Source organism: Cygnus atratus, chromosome 15, assembly GCF_013377495.2.
Source record: "Cygnus atratus isolate AKBS03 ecotype Queensland, Australia chromosome 15, CAtr_DNAZoo_HiC_assembly, whole genome shotgun sequence".
NCBI classification, from domain to species: domain Eukaryota; kingdom Metazoa; phylum Chordata; class Aves; order Anseriformes; family Anatidae; genus Cygnus; species Cygnus atratus.
The window spans coordinates 16,914,451-16,932,510 of record NC_066376.1 but is presented as its reverse complement, the minus strand read 5'-3'; the positions used below and the strand labels follow the sequence as shown (position 1 = coordinate 16,932,510).

The window sequence follows — 18,060 nt, the reverse complement described above, 5'->3', positions numbered from 1 at the left end:
ATTTATCCTTTTTCTTAAAAGATTTCCTTCCCGTCTGCCTATGTCTTTATCCTGTCAGCTAGCTGCTGGATTTCTCTCATCAGTCCAACGTGGCCAAGGCCAAATAGGCACACAGAGGTGGCCAGTCCTACACTCCTGGCTCACAGGGGAAAAGCACAGAGTTACAAGCACACAATAAAAAATTAAACTGTCCTTACTTGCTTAATATTTTATACTCACCATTTGGTGAAAGGAGGTGGTGGGGGAGGTTGTTTGTTGCCTTCGTTTTTACTTGTTAAGTGTAGATGTATGGAAATGACTTAGTTAATGGTTTTCTGACATCTCATCCCAACACAAGTGAGAAGTATTTTAGCATTCATCTGAAACCAAATGTTTTCAAATAAGGAGATGATGTCTTCAGGCATTTTTATTGATATTTAATTATGCATATCTTTCTATATAATCTATGGCTTTTATGCACTCTTATGCAATATACACAATAGTAATCAGCTTGTTTGGCTTGGTTCAGCTGCCATTTAATGACAAATTGTTACAGAATCTGGATTTAAGACTGGATTCTTGGGTATAGTGTATTTTAATGGGATCGTGGGTAAGTGAAGTTTTGATTCTGTTTACAGGATTAATAAGTTTGGTTGGTGTGGGTTTTAAAGCTCTGAGCAACAGTAGAAACTGTATGAAAAAACCTTTCTGTAAAAGGAGTTGATGCATGAGGCATTAGCAAGCAGTTGGTTATATAGAATTTTACTGTGCAATACTTGTACTAGATAAGATACAAAATTTTAACTGAAAATCCTACTTGTCCTCAAGCACTCTAAACCCCTTGTTCTGAACCAGTTTTCCTATAGGCTGGGTGTTTAAGGTACATATTTAATTACCCTATGTAATATCACTTTACAGTTATGTAAAATGGTTTGTGTATAAAATATCAAAGAGCAGGAATGAAAGTTTGTCCCAGGGAAGAATTACCACATAGCATTGATTCTTGAAAATTTCCATAAACTATTCAAACAACATGTATTTTTGATTCCATGGCAATAGTAATGTAAACACACAAAATATTACCATTAAACAAAAACAACAAACAAAATTTAAAATCGACTTACTTTAATATAACAGATTGTTAAAATGCTAAGCAAATTGGATTCTGTCCCAGCATGTTCTGTGGATGGCACACAGTAAATTGTGTGCATGTTTAATCTTATGGCTGGGTTAGAGCAAGATCGATTTGGGTGTCTGATTCTGGAAAAAAATAAATTAGGTTGATGTTGTAAAAAGCTGTTAATCAAAGTTTGGGCATTACACTTTTTAAAGACATGATATAACTCTTTGGGAAATGAAATCTGTATAATTAAAATCTTAGAATGAAATTTTATTTGTTGAAAAATCAAAAAAAAAATATCAAAAAATACAGATCAGCACACTTCACTTCTTATTGAAAAAGGAAGACAAAATCTCCCCTTCCCTTCGCTTCCCTTCTCTCAGAAATTTTGAAGTCATCCTTTGTGTCTGATCCATCTACTTGTACTGAACTTTGCCTGTCAGGGTTTCATTTTAAAATCAGACAGTTAAACCTTATATAAGGTTGCTTTCACTAAGCATGGCCATTAACAATGGGATTGTTCTAAAGATTTATAATTAGAACTATACGTCTGCTCCAAGAAGTTGTATGAGCTGCTTTAAACTAAATGCTTTGCTTTTATATCTGTTAAGGTTCCCCAGATTGCCCATGAATCAAAAGAAGCTCATCTCTGATGGCCTTATGGGAGCAGCTGTGGTTGAAAGTAAATGAACTAATTGATTTGATAGATAATTCTCAATAGCTTACAGATTGGATTTCCACATAGCTCAGCATGTTGTTTTGTTAGCAAAATATGTAGTATCTGAATACTGATAAGAAGCAAAGTGAATATTGGAAAATAATGCTCGAGTGTGAATAAAAGAGAGTGGGGATATTGGGTGTGAATAGTCTGTGTCCCAAGATATTTTTTTTATTTACTTATGTGGTTCATTTACTTACCTTTATTGCTCATTTGGCTGATATCCTTCATTCATCCTACATTTTTATGGTGTTTTATTTCTAGAGGAGGTAAATTATGTGAGTTCCAATGAAATACCAGTACTAGGAGAGGAAAGCTATTCAGACCTTCCTTCCTGAAACATCTGCATTTATCCCTGCTGGATTTCTTGGACTTTCACTAGGCTGATTCACAAGCTCTCTGGTGCCCTCTATTACTGGTGTTTTTTGTTTTCATTTTTTTCTGTTACCTGGTGAAAAGCTTTCTATGAGTTTGCAAAATGCATTTTTGTGTTTCTGAAAATAAGTCTGGGATTTTATCATTTTGTTTTCAGCAAAAGTACATAGAAGCAATGTAATCCTTAGCTGCTCTTCAGTCTTTAATTGTAAAAATTTATTACCCAAGCCTGGAAACTAAAGGGATTTGGGTGTAAACTTACCTGCTGTTGGGTTTGTCAGACCCTAATGTTCTCTGGATTCATTTTGATATTTTTCCCTACGACCATGAGAACTGGAAAAATTCTTAAATAAAATCACTGTACTTATTATTTATTTATTTATTTATCTATTGTGATCCCCTGGCGCCAGAGGTGGCCCTTTGGTTCCCCTCCTCTCTTTTGAAAGTTTTGTGGTAAAATCATGGTAGCTGACAACACTTTAAGACCTTCTGATTTGCATTCAGGTTTCCTTCTAGCTATTTTTATAGCATCATTTTGTGTGAATTATTTGCCTCATCTAGGTAGGTAACCCATACAGAACAGATCATCATCAGCATATTCTAAACTTTTTCTCTGCATAGAAACATGATAAGAAACAGGACCCCATTTACTTCTAGCTCTGTCACAACTTTGTTGTGATGCATCAAATATGAATTGTTGGCAGATTAATGTTTCCACACATCAAAAAGTCTGTTACTTGCCCCAATGTCTTTGGAGTATCTTCACAGCAATGGTCTTCTCTGTCTTTGAAAAGTCATCAGCTTTCCTGATCGTTTCCTAATCATTCATAACAACTGTTTATAGGGTTTTCACTGAAGGGACAGACTCAAGAGCTCTCCAAATGAACTCAGGTGTTCCTTGAGGTGTAAAATGTACAGCATGGCTAATTTCAAGTCATTTCCCCACGGAAAATTATGTCTCTCTGGACTGTTCAGGAAACCATTTACTTGTATCAGTGCTGACTAATTACATGAATAAAGCATAAGGATACTGGTTGTACAAACCATGAGAAAATCAGACATCTAAATTAGATAAATGGCAAAATGTTTATCTGCAATTATAACAAGGGGCATAAGAGAAATCATACTCGGCTATAATATATGGCATAAAATCTTTCTTTGTTGCTAAATAATTGATATACTATATGTTGCTGTATTTTTCATGGTGAAATACCTGGAGAAAGTACAGAACTTGTATTAATCTCTTCTTCTCCAAAAATTAGAAATATTAGGCTAGTGCTAACAGTTCACCTTGATGTTCAGCAGCATGTCATGGACCCGAATGGGAAAAAGAGGGACTGATCTGTATTCAGAAAATATTTGTCCTCCCTTATCTTCCATGCAGGCATCAGTGCTGTACTACTACTTATGTGTTGGGATTCTCTTTCACCCCAGAAGTTCTATGATAGCCATCATTCATCCAAGTAGCTATGGTGCAGCCAGCTACACACTGCTTTTCACAGACCTACATGAGTCAATTTTGCTCTTCTTCATTGAGATAAGCGTAAGCCATTTCTGTAATAGTGGAAGATGAAAATTATCTGGAAAGGGGACATCTTGAGAATAAACCTTTTATCAAATGGTAACATGAAAATCCTTGCTGGTTCACATCACGTTGGTTGTTGTGTTTTTTTTTTGTTTGTTTGTTTTTTCCTTAACCAGATTCAGTCAGAGGCTTGTTGATGTAATTTCAGTCTTTGAAAGCATTTTTCGCTGGCCTGTCCTAGTGGACCAGTAGCTGACACTGAGACTCCAGTTTCCGATATTTGCACAGTCCATGAATGAAAACCCATCTGGTGCGTTCCAGCCTAGTCATCTAGGATGCAAAACTAGTCATCTTCCGTAATTAAGTTATGCTGTTTCAGCACGATGACATGTTGAGTTACTTTAAGTTCATTAGACATGACATTGTAGTATTTGAAGAATGTAAAGGATTGAAAACCATTGGACTCTGCAGTGATCTTTAGAAACCCTGTTCTCATCCCTTGGTATTTATTTGCTAATTTTTGTAAATGTAAAATTAGTGACAAACATTGACTCTTGTAGCAGGCCCTGATAAGCCAAAGAAGTATATTATAATTAAAAAGATATAATGAAGAAAAAATATGTTATCTAGTGAAATTCTTAGGATAAAACCATGACCTGAAAATACAGAAACCTCTACAAAATGAATCCCTGCAGGCTCCCTCAGGAAATGGGAGAGAACATGCTTGATTAATCTGGTGCTAATATTTCACAATCACGCTTCTCTGATATTTATTCCTTGAAATAATAAAAGGGGAGATGTCAGATGTGGGAAAGCCATAATGTACTCCCTTGCTTGCTAATGCCCTTTTCTAACTTGAGTGTTCCTCTCCCAGAGCAAACTTTTAAAATAAAAAGTAAGCCCTTCATTCGTCCTTTCTGTTGACCTTTACTATTTTGTGGCTCTGCATTTGCACAGTTAAATTACATGGTAAGAAATTTTCCATCCTTTTTCTAGCTCTGTCAGAGAGTATTCATCTTCTCAGTAACAAATAGTGGAACACACAAAATCTTCACAGGTATGTGTGGGCAGATTTGGAGAACATAAAATCTATCCTCGGCCATAGAGTCCCTGCCCTGCCTATCCTGCAGTGTGCCTTGCCATGTGTGACTGGAGAGGTGACAAGTCCTGGGGAAGGAAGTTTCTTCTGCTCTTTCTAATAATTAGTAAATTATTTCCACAGTCATATGTTGCTCTGTTTTGCCTGAAAGTACATAGTTTTGTATAGTTTCCCCCCAGATTGGTCCCATGGTGATAATAGGGGAGTTTTCTCCCTGGGCACTTCTGTGAGATGTTTGTGTTGGGAATTGCATGTTCCATACTCTTAATAAATGGAGACAGGAATGTAATAACTAAAGACTTTAAAAGTGTGCAGGGTGTCTTGGGAGGAAAGGTTTTCCTTTCAGCTCCTCCATTTTGGTATTTGCATTTACTGAAATTTTTCTATGGGTCTCTATGGAGGGAAGAGACTGTATGTCTGAAACCTGGATATTATCACATCTAAACACAATTCACCTCGCTTTTATCTGGGAATCATTGCATCATTTCAAGTAGTCCGATATAAATGATACCAAGGTAATGCGCTGCAAAATATATTATTCACCTACATTTGAGATTCATAAAAATAATTTCCTTCTGGATATTTTTGATGTGATGTTAAATTATTCAGCTTAAATTCATGACTAATCTCTGTTTTTCAGATTTTTCAGTCCTCATAAGTGCCAAATATCTACTATAATTCATTAAACAGGAAACAGCTTGCACTGTATATGTAGACCTAGCACCGCATGCCTTAAAACTGTTATAAAAACAGAATATCTGCATTACAGTGGCATAAAATAGGAGAACAATTATTTTTCTATATCTCCTTGGAAGATACAGAGAGAGAGTGAAGTAATTAAGATATCTTTAAAGTTTTACTTGTTGTCTCATTGTAATAATAATATTTCTAACTGAATAAAATCATTCCATGGATTGCTTTTTAAACCATATTCCATATTGTTTCTTGCTTCTTGTCATAATATCATTAAATATAAATATGACAAGCCCACCGAGTGGAAAATTGATTTTGGTCTTAAGTTGACCCCAATTTTATTCTGGTTTAGCATTTCATTTTCATTTAATAAAAGTAGTATAGTATTTTATATAAGCGTTTCTTTCTCTAACCAACCAACTATTGCAGCTTTTCCCCCAGTAGCCATAAACCACTGTCAGGGCTAACCTCCGCTGTTACAGCAGCAGTGAATCTGCCCTGCTGATCTCATGGAAAAGCTGGAGCTGGAAACTAAGATGTCATGAATATAACTGAGGATGTGGTTTTGAGAGAAATATTCATGTAATTTGTTGGAATTAGGGAAGTGAAATGTGCAATTCTGATGATAGCGACTGAGTTATAGACTCAGTACACTAATTAAAAAGCAACTTAGTCTAATATACTAATCTGTCAAAGCTCTAAAGAGAGCTGCTGTCTGTTCTGTGCATGAACATGGGAATGTTGAAATTCTGGTCTGTAATGACAATTTTACATTGTATACAAAATTCAAGAATACTGTTAAAACAACCAAAAAAGCCAGTTGAAGGATTATTTATTTTTGGTATGAAACATACTGGGAGATCATAGAATCATTAAGCATGGAAAAGCCCTCCAAGATCATCCGGTCCAACCATCCCCCTACTGCCAACGTCACCCACTAAACCATGTCCCTAAGCACCACATCCAACCTTTCCTTGAACACCCCCAGGAACGGTGACTCCACCACTCCTCTTGGCAACCCATTCCAATGCCTGACTGCTCAGTGTAGCTATAAACTGTGTTCATGTGCAGGATAGAAGAAAATAAAGTTTTCGTTTATTTTTTTCTTTCTCTTTTCATGTCTGTTTCTTTGTTTACATGGCTGTGCTAGAATCCAGCTAAGAAGCTAGAAAAGAAAAATCAAGTCAGTTTGAATAAAGCATTTCTTAATTTCCATAGCTACTACTAAATAAATTTTTGCTCATATCAGTGTAACATCTAGGGGTTTTCATATTTTGAGATTTATCTACAGAATTCCTTTGTATAAAAATTTCTTTTATTGGGTAACTGGTATAGCTTTCTTGCATCCTCCACCAATAATTTCAAAATATGGGGCCAAGAGAAAAAAAAAAAAAAGTACATTCATTTGATGTACATTGAAAGCACCTTTGATATTACATCTATATTCCTCCTATGGAAATGACTTTAATGGGTGATGAGATGACAGTTAAATGAAAATAGCTGAATATTTTTTTTTACAAACATCATTTTAGTTTGTTTTTTGAATATAGAAAAGTACAACTTAGATTTTGCATGTGTAATAAAATACTAAGTCTGTATAAAGCAAAGCAATAATTGTACTCTTTAGGAGGAATGTGAAGTTTTAAAAAACCGCAAATGAACACTTCTGTAGGTGTTTAAGGATACAACTCTAGAATTCCTTATAGTTTTAATTATTTATTTGCTGTTTTCTTCACTAGTTTTTTTTTCCTTTTTTTTTTTTCTTTCTAAACATAGTGGATAATGTGCCCTTGAATATTCTCTTTATAGGTGTTTAAATATCTGCTAAAGTTTCTGAAGCTAGAATTTACTTGCAGTCTGACATCTGTTTCAAAATCATTGTAAACACGTAGAGTCAGATCTTCAGCTGCTATAAAAGCATCACATGAAGTTAGTGGAGCTACGTAGAATTTCTTCAGAAGAGAATTTGGCTTGTGATATTTGTATCTGCACTTTTCCTGAACCTGGAATTGTTTTCACCATATAATTACAATCTTTTCATCATTCTCATAACAGATTTATATTAATTTCTTAATTTTGGCTAAAGTTCATATTCACAATTATGTAAAAAGGATTCATGCAATATGGATGTGAACTTTACAACTTTACTCTTGTTTTGATCAAAACTCCTTCTGTAAACTAGTTTTCTAGCAATATGTTTACAAAAGGAAAAGCTTAATTTTTAGTATTTTGCTTGTTTTGTCAGACTCCTTTCATGGTGACACAGGCCATTGTACACAAGACCACTGTTTATTGCCATTGAAAGGTGTATAACAAGGGCTGCTCTAGGTCAAAATGTGTATGAAGTTTTTTTGTTTGTTTGTTTTGTTTGTTTTTGTTTGTTTGTTTGTTTAATTGCATGAGTTTTAACAAAAACAAGTGCTGGATTCTTCAACCAGGATGGTGTTGTCCTGGATGTACATACAAGCTGGGGAACAAGTGTCTGCTGTGCCATTCTGCAGGGAGGGATCTGGGAATTTTAGTTGATGGCAAGCTCAGTATAAGTCAACAGTGTGCCCTGGGGCCAAAAGGGCCAGCCATATCCTGGGGTCTATCAAGCACTGAAGAGCTGAATGTTGGAAAGAAGTGATTGTCCCACTGTACTCAGCACTAGTGCCACCTCAACTTGAGTACTGTGTGGGGGTGTGGGTGCAACAATATAAGGAGGACATAAAACTATTAGTCTGTTCGAAGAAGAGCTACAAATATGGTTAGAGGGGCGCGGAGGGGCAGGTGCTGATCTCTTTTGCCTGGGGACAGCAACAGGACCTGAGGGAATGGCATGGAGCTGCTACAGGGGTGGTTCAGGATGGGTATCAGGAAAAGGTTCTTCACCAAGAGGGCGGTCAGGCACTGGCACAGACTCCCCAGGGATGTGGTCATGGCACCGAGCCTGCCTGAGCTCAAGGAACATTTGGACAATGTTCTCAGATGTTTGGTTTACCTCTTAGGTTGCCCTGTGTGGAGCTGGGAGTTGGACTCATTGATCCTCATGGGTCCGTTCCAGCTCAGGATATTCTATGATTCTGTGAAATCTGGTACTGGCATTCAGAATGCCGCCTTTGATGTGACAAATATGCTACAGCAGATGGTTTCATTACCACCAGTGATGTGTATTTTATACCTTCGATATCAGTCTTCATGGTCTGACACCAGTTGTAAGACTGGTATTGCTGTTAAGCTATATAAAATCCTGGTGTCAGGTTCTTAATGCTCTGAAAGTAATAACACTCCTCATCTTCTATTAAAATAAAAAATACAGGCACTCGGTTTCCTGTGAATAGATTTCAGTAGATAAAAGCCAGAACTTGGAGAGCTGAGTTACTGTTCTCACTAATAATTGTATGTTTAACACCACCTTGCTGTGAAACCTAAGTCAATTAATCTGCTTCTGTTCTCCTCACCTGCAAAAGGACAGCAGTTTACAACCACATTCATAAAACTGAAATTAAACACCCTGTGTGTTAGTAATAGAGTTAAAATCTCTCTCCTTTAAAGGCTACCTAAGAAATCTTATATGATCGGTTTCTTTTTTAAATGATAAACTTTTCTTTCAGCAGAATTTCTGTATGATGCATAGAAGAATTTCATGTATGATGCATATAAGTTGCCTCTGCTGGTCTGGAAAAATACTGAAGTAAATTGAAAATAAAGAAGGTGTATACATTGATACTCTAATAATTGCGATCTATATAAATCCAGAATATAAAATTCAAAAATAAATTTAGAACTTATTGCAACATGGCAAAAATAGACCAATTGAAAACTTTGTAAATTTAGTGCCCACAAAATATGTGTCCCTATTTTTGACAGAGGTTGTTAAAATAAGAGGTACCTGCCCTTATGCCGTGTAGAATGCTGTGAATACTGTAAAAGCCCAAGACAAATATTAGAAACAAGTTGTGCAGCAAATTGATTGCTCAGCTGTATCCCTCAGGAAGGCAATGCAGCTTCCAGTTACAGACTAAGAGGTCATTGTTTGAATTTACTCCCATTTCAGCCCTTTAATGAGGACACCAGCGGCTTGCTGGTTGTCCCTGGAGTGCCATCCTGTTAATTCTACATCAGGCATCAATGGGCCATGTGATCTGAATGGAGCGTGAGCAGTAGTGAGTTCGTGAGCAGTAGTAAGCTTGGCATGTGGGGACGATAAATGTAGTTCTGCAGAGTTTGACAGCTTCCACCAAGACGGACCTATGGGAAGTGAAGTATCACTCAGACATTAGGTTTGGCAGTAACAGAGGTCATTCATATCTGTACAGCATGTGCATTGCAATTTATTTACATTGTGTCTGAAAATTGCTATTAATTTATTGGGTCAGTTTGGTGAATCTAAAGCTACCTCTGCTGGAGATGAGGTGTTTAACAGTGAGTGGCTGTCTCTGGGGAGCTTGTGCTTCCTCAGTAAGTACTGATTTGCTTTGCTGTCTTCAGGTGACCAAGCACTTGGAAATTTCCTATGTAAATATATGTTCATACTCTTTGGCGAATATTTTAATTTGCTGTGGTACTCACTTATGATCAGCATTGGTTATTAATGATATGAATACGATAAGGCACAGAAAGTTCTTTGAATACAGCAAAAGTTTGGTAGCCACAGTGGACCTAAAAAAGAAGTAGAGATTCTCTTCTTTTTAGACTTGTCCCAAAGTAATAATCTTCCACTGTATTTGGTATTCTAGGATGTGATGTCAACGTTCTTCCAGTTTGGGGCTTCTATCCAGCAGGAAGCCATTGTCATGCTGAAGATCATGCAGGATTATGACTGGCACGTGTTTTCTCTGGTGACCACCACCTTCCCTGGATATCGAGACTTCATCAATGTCATTAAGACCACAGTGGAAAATAGTTTTGTGGGCTGGGACATGCAGAATATCATCGTACTTGATACTGCCTTTGGAGATGCCAAGACACAAATTCAGCTGAAGAAAATTCATTCATCTGTCATCCTGCTGTATTGCTCCAAAGATGAAGCTGTCTACATACTGGATGAGGCTCGCTCCCTGGGCCTTACTGGCTATGATTTCTTTTGGATAGTTCCCAGCCTGGTTAGTGGTAACACAGAAATCACCCCCAAGGAGTTTCCTTCAGGACTCATTTCAGCATCTTATGATGAGTGGGACTACAGCTTAGAAGCTCGGGTGCGGGATGGCCTTGGGATTATTGCCACTGCTGCATCAGCCATGCTGGAAAAATATTCCTTCATTCCTGAAGCAAAAACTAGCTGTTATGGTCAACTGGAGAAAAATGACCGGCCATCTCACACCTTGCACAAGTAAGGATTATTCTCTTATTTATTTGTTTATCTATTTTTCCTACAGAACCTTGATAATTTTCCATTCTAGTGCCATTATATGTTTCTTGAAGGAGAATAATGTTTTTTTGTTTGTTTGTTTTGTTAATCCTGTCACACTCTTTTTAAGCAATGATTTTCAGATGTTCCAAGGGAATGTGCAATAAGACTTGCTGCAATGCTCACTGTGCACACGGAAATTATGTTACATGCTGTGGAGAATAAACACTGCTCTGGCCCTGATGTAGAAGGCAATAGAAATTAGTGTTAGGGGGTATGAAACTGAGTTAATAAAATTGCTCCATTGTGTACCTTAACTATGAATTCAATTGCCAAAATGCTATGAAGGCCTTGCCAGTTTCTCTGGGACTCTCACTTGCATCAGCAGGAAGCTGGTAATATTTTGGAAGAAAAGAGATATGCAGTGTAAAGGAGGTGTCCCTGGACATTATAGAAGTATTAGATTAGTTAGGCAGCTTTTACTACCTGAACTGAAATATGTCACTTCTGCTTGTGAGGATTTGATTTTTGTTGCCTTTACGAGAATAACTGCAAAACTTCATCTGCACTAATCTAAGTTGGTATGGGAGTTTCCTCAAAACAGTTTGTCATGTGGGAACCGGCAAGGTTTAAATCGGGATTCTCTGTTATTTATTTATTATCTTGGGCCTTTTATATATCCCCTTTGGAAGTAGTACATTACTTGTATCCAAAATGTTGCGTAATACATGTCACACAGAAATAAATTTGTGTGTTTTGTGAGAGGAAGTAAAGGGAATCTTGCATATTTTTATAACACTTTGCAATATATCATAGGAAAGTTACTAAGCAGTATTTATGACATTTGTTTTGACTGAATAGTGCAGATGAAGCACTTTACAGAAAAGGAGGTTGGAATTGCCACAAGAAGGAAACTCAGTGCCGATTTCATATAGGAGTTTATGGGATGTTTTTAATTTTCTGAGCTGTATGTGCATACTTAGAATAGGAGTTGTTTGCTGTATGATGTCCTGGAACAGTTGTTGTTTTCTATGAAAATGGCATCTTCAGGCACAGCATTCTTCAGAAGCTCTCTTAGAGGCCAAATACTGCCAAGTAAATGGATTTTAACATTTCATACATGTATTTCATAAGCCATAAAACTTAGAGTGTTATGTCAGCACAAGTGTTGGTGCTTAAAATACAGTGGTCCAGTTGGACAGACCATAACAACTTGAACCTGTTTTGAAAAGGGCTCCTACCCCACAGGGTTGGCAGTGCACAGCTGTAGATTTGAGTTAGGCATTCAGCACAAGCTGTCTTTCTTCAAACAATCATTTTTTCTCATGAAATATGTATGACTACAAGAACAAGGCTTGCGAGCGTTAGGGCAGTGAGATTAGACTTCACCAGGAGATTCTGCAGTGTGCAGTGCATGGTGCATACAGAAATTATTAATAGGCGTTGTTTGGATATAGTGCACTGTGCTTAATAAAGTCTTTTTGTGACGCAAAGCACTGAGTTATGATGTGAGAATGGATTTTCTGTACAGAAGATGCTTTGAGCTACTCCAACAACATAGGAACGAGAAAGAGGCTGTTTTTAATTTAGAAATGTCAGAATTACACTAAAATGTATAAACTTTAAATAGTTCTCCTTATGTAATAACTCCCCAAGACTATTCTTGTCACATATAATCTGCAAGAAAAGCAAGTTTATGCAAGCATTTAGCACTGCTAAGTAATCTCTGGGAGCTGACCAGTCTCTCCATGCCAATGTGAATAAAATAAATTAATTGTGCTTTCTTTTCCTCATCCCTCGATTGCAGTTTTCTTCCTACATGAAGGTCAAAGTGTCCTCTAGAAATCACTGCCTAAATTGGGGTTTTATTCTGAAATGTCATCTTCACAGTTCAAGGCTACAGATAGTGCAGCTTTGTATTTTAAACTACAAGATAAATGTATATGATATTGTATTAAGGAACTAACTTGAAGAAAGGATTTCAGAGCATACTTACAATGATAAAGGGCTAAAATAATTGCTGTACTGGGCCTCCCTGTCCATGCTTGGAACGTGCAGGAGAAGTGGGGTCACACAGCGGGGCACTGCTTGCAAGCTCAGGGGCAGACCACTTGGTGGAGAGCAGGAAAGTGGCCCTATAAGGTGATGCCTGAGGAAAATCAAGCTCAAAAATAGAGCAGGAAAGAGGATTTTAGACTCCATCTGTTATAATGACAGTCTAAATTCAGCTTTAAACCCAGTATAGTATTCTAAGGCTATGCCATAATAGCTAATTTGCGTGTAAATGGAGGTAGGTAATGCTTTATGTGCTGCTTCCCACACCTAGATAGCAAGGTTCATCTCCTTATGAAGAAATTCTGTGTAAAGGAAGCTCTGAAGTGAAAGCTCCTCCTCCCTCTTTCTTAAACTCTTTGAGTATTAAATTAACTTGAAGATATATATGAAGCACACAATTTATTCTTCCTGCCACTGCAATTCTAAGATGCTTTCATCGGTTTTCCAGACCCAGAAAAATCCATTTTGCTTTAGTTTTTGAGATGATCCAATCAATGTTAATTTCTGATACCTATATAAAAACTAGTGTTTTCTATATGAATTAAAGATTTAAACTAAAATATTTTTTCCAACACTATTTTTTTTTTAATTTTAAATATATATGTATTGATTCAACTCTTTTCCCAACCATGGAAGACCTAGAATCTCCCAAGACAGAAAAATAACATTGCGTGAAATACTGGCACCAGCACAGCAGGATAGATAGAAGATAGAAGATAGATAGGTAGAAGTTCACTAATGCAATGTCAATTGAACAAATGCTCTCTTGCTCTCTCTTTCAAAAAAAAAAAAAATCTAAACAAACAGCAAGACAAATTTATCCTGCCAGTTGTCACGGAAAGTTCTGCTGCTTTATGAATAGAAATGTTTCTGCTTTGTCTAGTAGTGTACTCACATTGTGTTTAAAAGTCATAACCCTGGGAGAGACATTTCCCAACATTTCCAATAACTCTGATCTTTACAGGGATGGATGAGGGGTGACAAAGCTGTTGATCTGTTGTTCTCCTGAAAAGCAAGATGTGCCTGTCCATAGGCATAGTCAGTTGTTGACCATGCTTTTACGTTTAGTTACATTCAATTTTGAAATACAACCAAATAACGTATGGGATTTGGAGACTTATTTTACCTTTGGTAGTGAAGGTGTCAGACTAGAAAGCTGACCAAATAGCCCTGGGCAGGCTGTGGTTTCATACTCTCACCAGGCGTTGTTTCCCTTATTAATCAATGAAGCTGTTGAGGGGTCTGGAGAACAAGTCTTACGAGGAGCTGCTGACGGAGCTGGGATTGTTCAGCCTGGAGAAGAGGAGGCTCAGGGGCGACCTTATCGCTCTCTACAGGTACCTTAAAGAAGGCTGTAGCGAGGTGGGGGTTGGTCTCTTCTCCCACGTGCCTGGTGACAGGACAAGGGGGAATGGGCTAAAGTTGCGCCAGAGGAGGTTTAGGTTGGATATTGTGAAGAACTTCTTTACTGAAAGGGTCGTTAGGCATTGGAATAGGCTGCCCAGGGAAGTGGTTGAGTCACCATCCCTGGAGGTCTTTAAGAGACGTTTAGATGTAGAGCTTAGTGATATGGTTTAGTGGAGGTCTTGTTAGTGTTAGGACAGAGGTTGGACTAGATGATCTTAGAGGTCTCTTCCAACCTAGATGATTCTGTGATCATCACCTAAGCCAGAGAGCAGCAGCATCCTGAAGTTCACAGGGGTCCGGTCTGATGGCCAGGTGATGGCCTACCACACATTTCATCTCCTTAGCCTTGCTGTTGTGCTGCTGTTGCAATGTGCCTATGAAAGCATCTACTCCAGAAGATGCGCTGTCCTTGAAGTCCTAGTATTCATTCATCAGGTTCAATCTTTTGATGTCAACTTTTAGCAATGACAGATGAATTTTCCTCTTTTTCTTTCAAGTGAAATCAAGTATTACTTGGACACAATGGTTTGATGAATAATCCAGCAAATCTGTTTAATGTTTTCCAATTTTCAAAGATTTGTCCATTTCATTAAGTTCTGTCAAAAGACTTGGAAAATAAAAACACAAACAAACAAACAAACAAAAAAACCAACACCTATTATCTGCTTTATTGTGTGTTTGAAGATGTATTGTTATTTAATAACTATATAGGGAGCAAAATGTTTTTTCACTATTAATGTACTTGCTGTGCAGGAAAGCAAGTGTTATTTAATATAATCACAGAAAAGTTTGGGTTGGAAGGGACCTTAAAGACCACCCAGTTCCAAACCCTGCTGTGGGCAGGGACACCTCCCACTAGATCAGGGTGCCCAAATTCCGTCCAGCCTGGCCTTGGGCACTGCCAGGGATGGGGCATCCACAGCATCTCTGGGCAGCCCGGCCCAGGGCCTCACTGCCAATTTCTTCCTAATACCTAATCTAAATCTACCCTCTTAAAGTTTAAAACTGTTGCCCGTTGCCCTATCACTACATGCCATTGTAAAGTCTCTCTCTGTCTTTCTTGTAAGACCTCTTTAGGTACTGTAATGTTGGAATAAGACCTCCCTGGAGCCTTCTCTTCTCCAGGCTAAACCGCCCCAATGCTCTCAGCCTCTCTTCACAGGAGGGGTGCTCCAGCCCCCGATAATTGCTGTGGCCCTCCTCTGCACCCACTCCAACAGGTCCACATCTCTCTGGTGCTGGTGACCCCAGAGCTGGATACAGCACTCCAAGCAGGGCCTCACAAGGGCAGAGCAGATGGAGATAATCACCTCCCTCAGCCACCCTTTTGATGCAGCCCAGGATATGGTTGGCAATTTTAAGACTTGAAGACATTTCAGGTTTTGAACACTGCTGGGTTTGCTCATTTCTGCTTCTTTGCCACTGCATCTGCTGGTCTAGAGAAAAAGGAATCCAAAAGAGGGGAAAACAGAAAACTGAAACAGCTGACAGCAGGAATAAAACTGCCGAGACCACAGGGATGCAGGGAGACCCAGATTCTCAGTGCATTTAGACGAGGGTCTTCAAATGAGGACCAAGCTGCTGGTCCCTACCAATGTTACCAGCTAAGTTCAGACATCCTGGATGACAAGAATTTATTGGCAACATGAAACACTAAATGAGAAAAGATGTTCTAGAGAAGAAAATTTTTGGTAGTGGCAGGATCCCACTTTGACTGGTTTGTGTGGGGATGACTTCTGATCAGGAGATATGGTACGGTAGTGTAGCAGTGAGGTTGGCACATGGGGATACACTAAATTTAACTTCCTGCCGATGAGCATATTTTAAACACTAACAACTAGCTATTTTCACTTCTTTTAATTCATGTGCTCTAAGTGCTCTCTTTTATAGCATAAAAGTTCTGTATTGTGCAGTAGCTCTGTACAGTTAAACAGTTCTGTACATTAAACAGCAGAAAATGAATTGATGAAACTCACATTCCTTTGGAAGTAAAACTAAACTTCACCAGCACCACACCTGTGATGCAGGTGTGCTGATAAAATGAAGAAATTATAGAAAATTTGTATCAGTATTTTTTCCCAGGTCAGGTCATTTTAGGAAGCAAAATCAGTTTAGGAAGCAGAATCAGGTAGCAGCTTAAGGGCTTCCAGAACACTTTCCCTTTATTGGGATGCTAACCAAAAGCGAATCAACAACAACAAAAGAGCAAGCATGGCCTGCGTTCTGCAGCTGAACACAGCCAGCTTTCAGGGCTGGAAGCAGGCCTTGAAATTCAAAATATAAACGTGAAGGGTATTGGAGTTGGTGTTGCTGCAGAGACTGTCCCCTTGCAGAGAACCAGGCAGGCTTCCCAGGGATGAGTCTAGGGTGCTGCTGGGATGGTGAAGCAAAATATAAACATATTAGCACTTTTTACAAAATGTTATTACTAATAATAACAGTAGCTCACTAAACCTTCTGGTGTTTGATGGGTTATGCTAGTCTGTGGCACCTGCCCAGCCAGCTGGGCCCTTTCTCATTTTGCTCCCACCCTGTCCCCCTTTTAGAAGGGTTCTCCAAAAACTTGGTTGCTGGTCTGGCAGAACTGGGGCGAAATGACATTTCCAGACCTGGTGGCATCTCATGCTTTAAGGAGCAGCTGGCAGAAGGTACAAGTAGTTGGCGTGCCATTCCTTTTTCACAGTCACCGAGCATATTGTTCCCAAAATTTGATTCATCCATGCTGGCTCAAGGCCTAGGGAGATGCAGCTCCAGGAACAGGAGTTATATTCAGGAGAGCGAGGGCTGGGGGACGTGAAGGAGGAGGAGGAGGCACGAAGAGGAAGAGGAGGCTCTGTCTTTGCATCATTGGGAAGGATCTGAAGTTAGAAAAAAAAATCCCACGTAGCCTAAGATATAAAATTGTCTTGAAAAAATGCTTATCTGTTTGAAAAATGCATCACTACCTTGCTTAATAGTGATCTAATTCAGACCTGTTTCTGTATGTACTTCAGACCTTGTTACATATTTTATGTACAGAGTTTCTCGATTTAATTTTACAGACATTTTTAGGAAATCTGTTTCTTAATGATAAATCACTTTTTGTCAGGTTTCTCTTGATAAGTATTTTCCAGATTTCACAGCAGCATCAGAAGGAAGCTCAGCAGTTCATAGGCTCAACAGAATAAAGAAACAAAAAAAGATAAAATTTGGATTCCCTCCTGCTTTTTTAGGTATGATCCTGGGTGAACGTCAAGCCCAAACAGGCTGGCTGTCTAGATTATTAAAATGGTTAGTACATACTGTTTGGAGGAAAGTGAAATATCACCAGATGACATGTCAGTTGTGAAGTATTTCATCTACTTTCAATCTCATCTTGGAAGTCCCTTCTTTGGGAAAGGAGGGGGAGAGCTGCTTTTATGAAACCTTTGTTTCCTGAAATCTCCACTGTTTCTCTTCATTGCCTGCAGTTGTCACGGATTTAAAACACTGCCCCATGGTGAGGAAGGCGCTAAATAAAAAATGATAGTCTGCAGTGATGGCACCTGAGGGATTTATTGGGTTTGCTGAGCTGGGCTGCAGGGTAAGGGCAGGAGTCACAGCCTTGAGCTCCTGGAGTCCCGGGGGCTTTCTGCTCCCTGCAGCCATCAGGTCGTGTGATGGGTTTCTCAGGTCTGATAACAAAGTTCTCTTGCTTGGAGGTAGCTTAGGAGTGATAAGTTTTCATTACTGCCTCTGCCTTACCCATTCCTTTTTTCCCAGCTGGTGATCTGTTCTG

At 38.5% G+C, this 18,060-nt stretch overlaps 1 protein-coding gene across 1 annotated transcript in view; it reads left to right on the top strand.

Moving 5' to 3' along the window:
- Positions 1 to 18,060, top strand: part of GRIN2A (glutamate ionotropic receptor NMDA type subunit 2A) — a 179,295-nt gene that overhangs the window by 89,360 nt on the left and 71,875 nt on the right. The window contains 1 exon segment of the mRNA XM_035548801.2: positions 10,231 to 10,823. Coding sequence (XP_035404694.1) covers positions 10,231 to 10,823 — 593 coding nt within the window.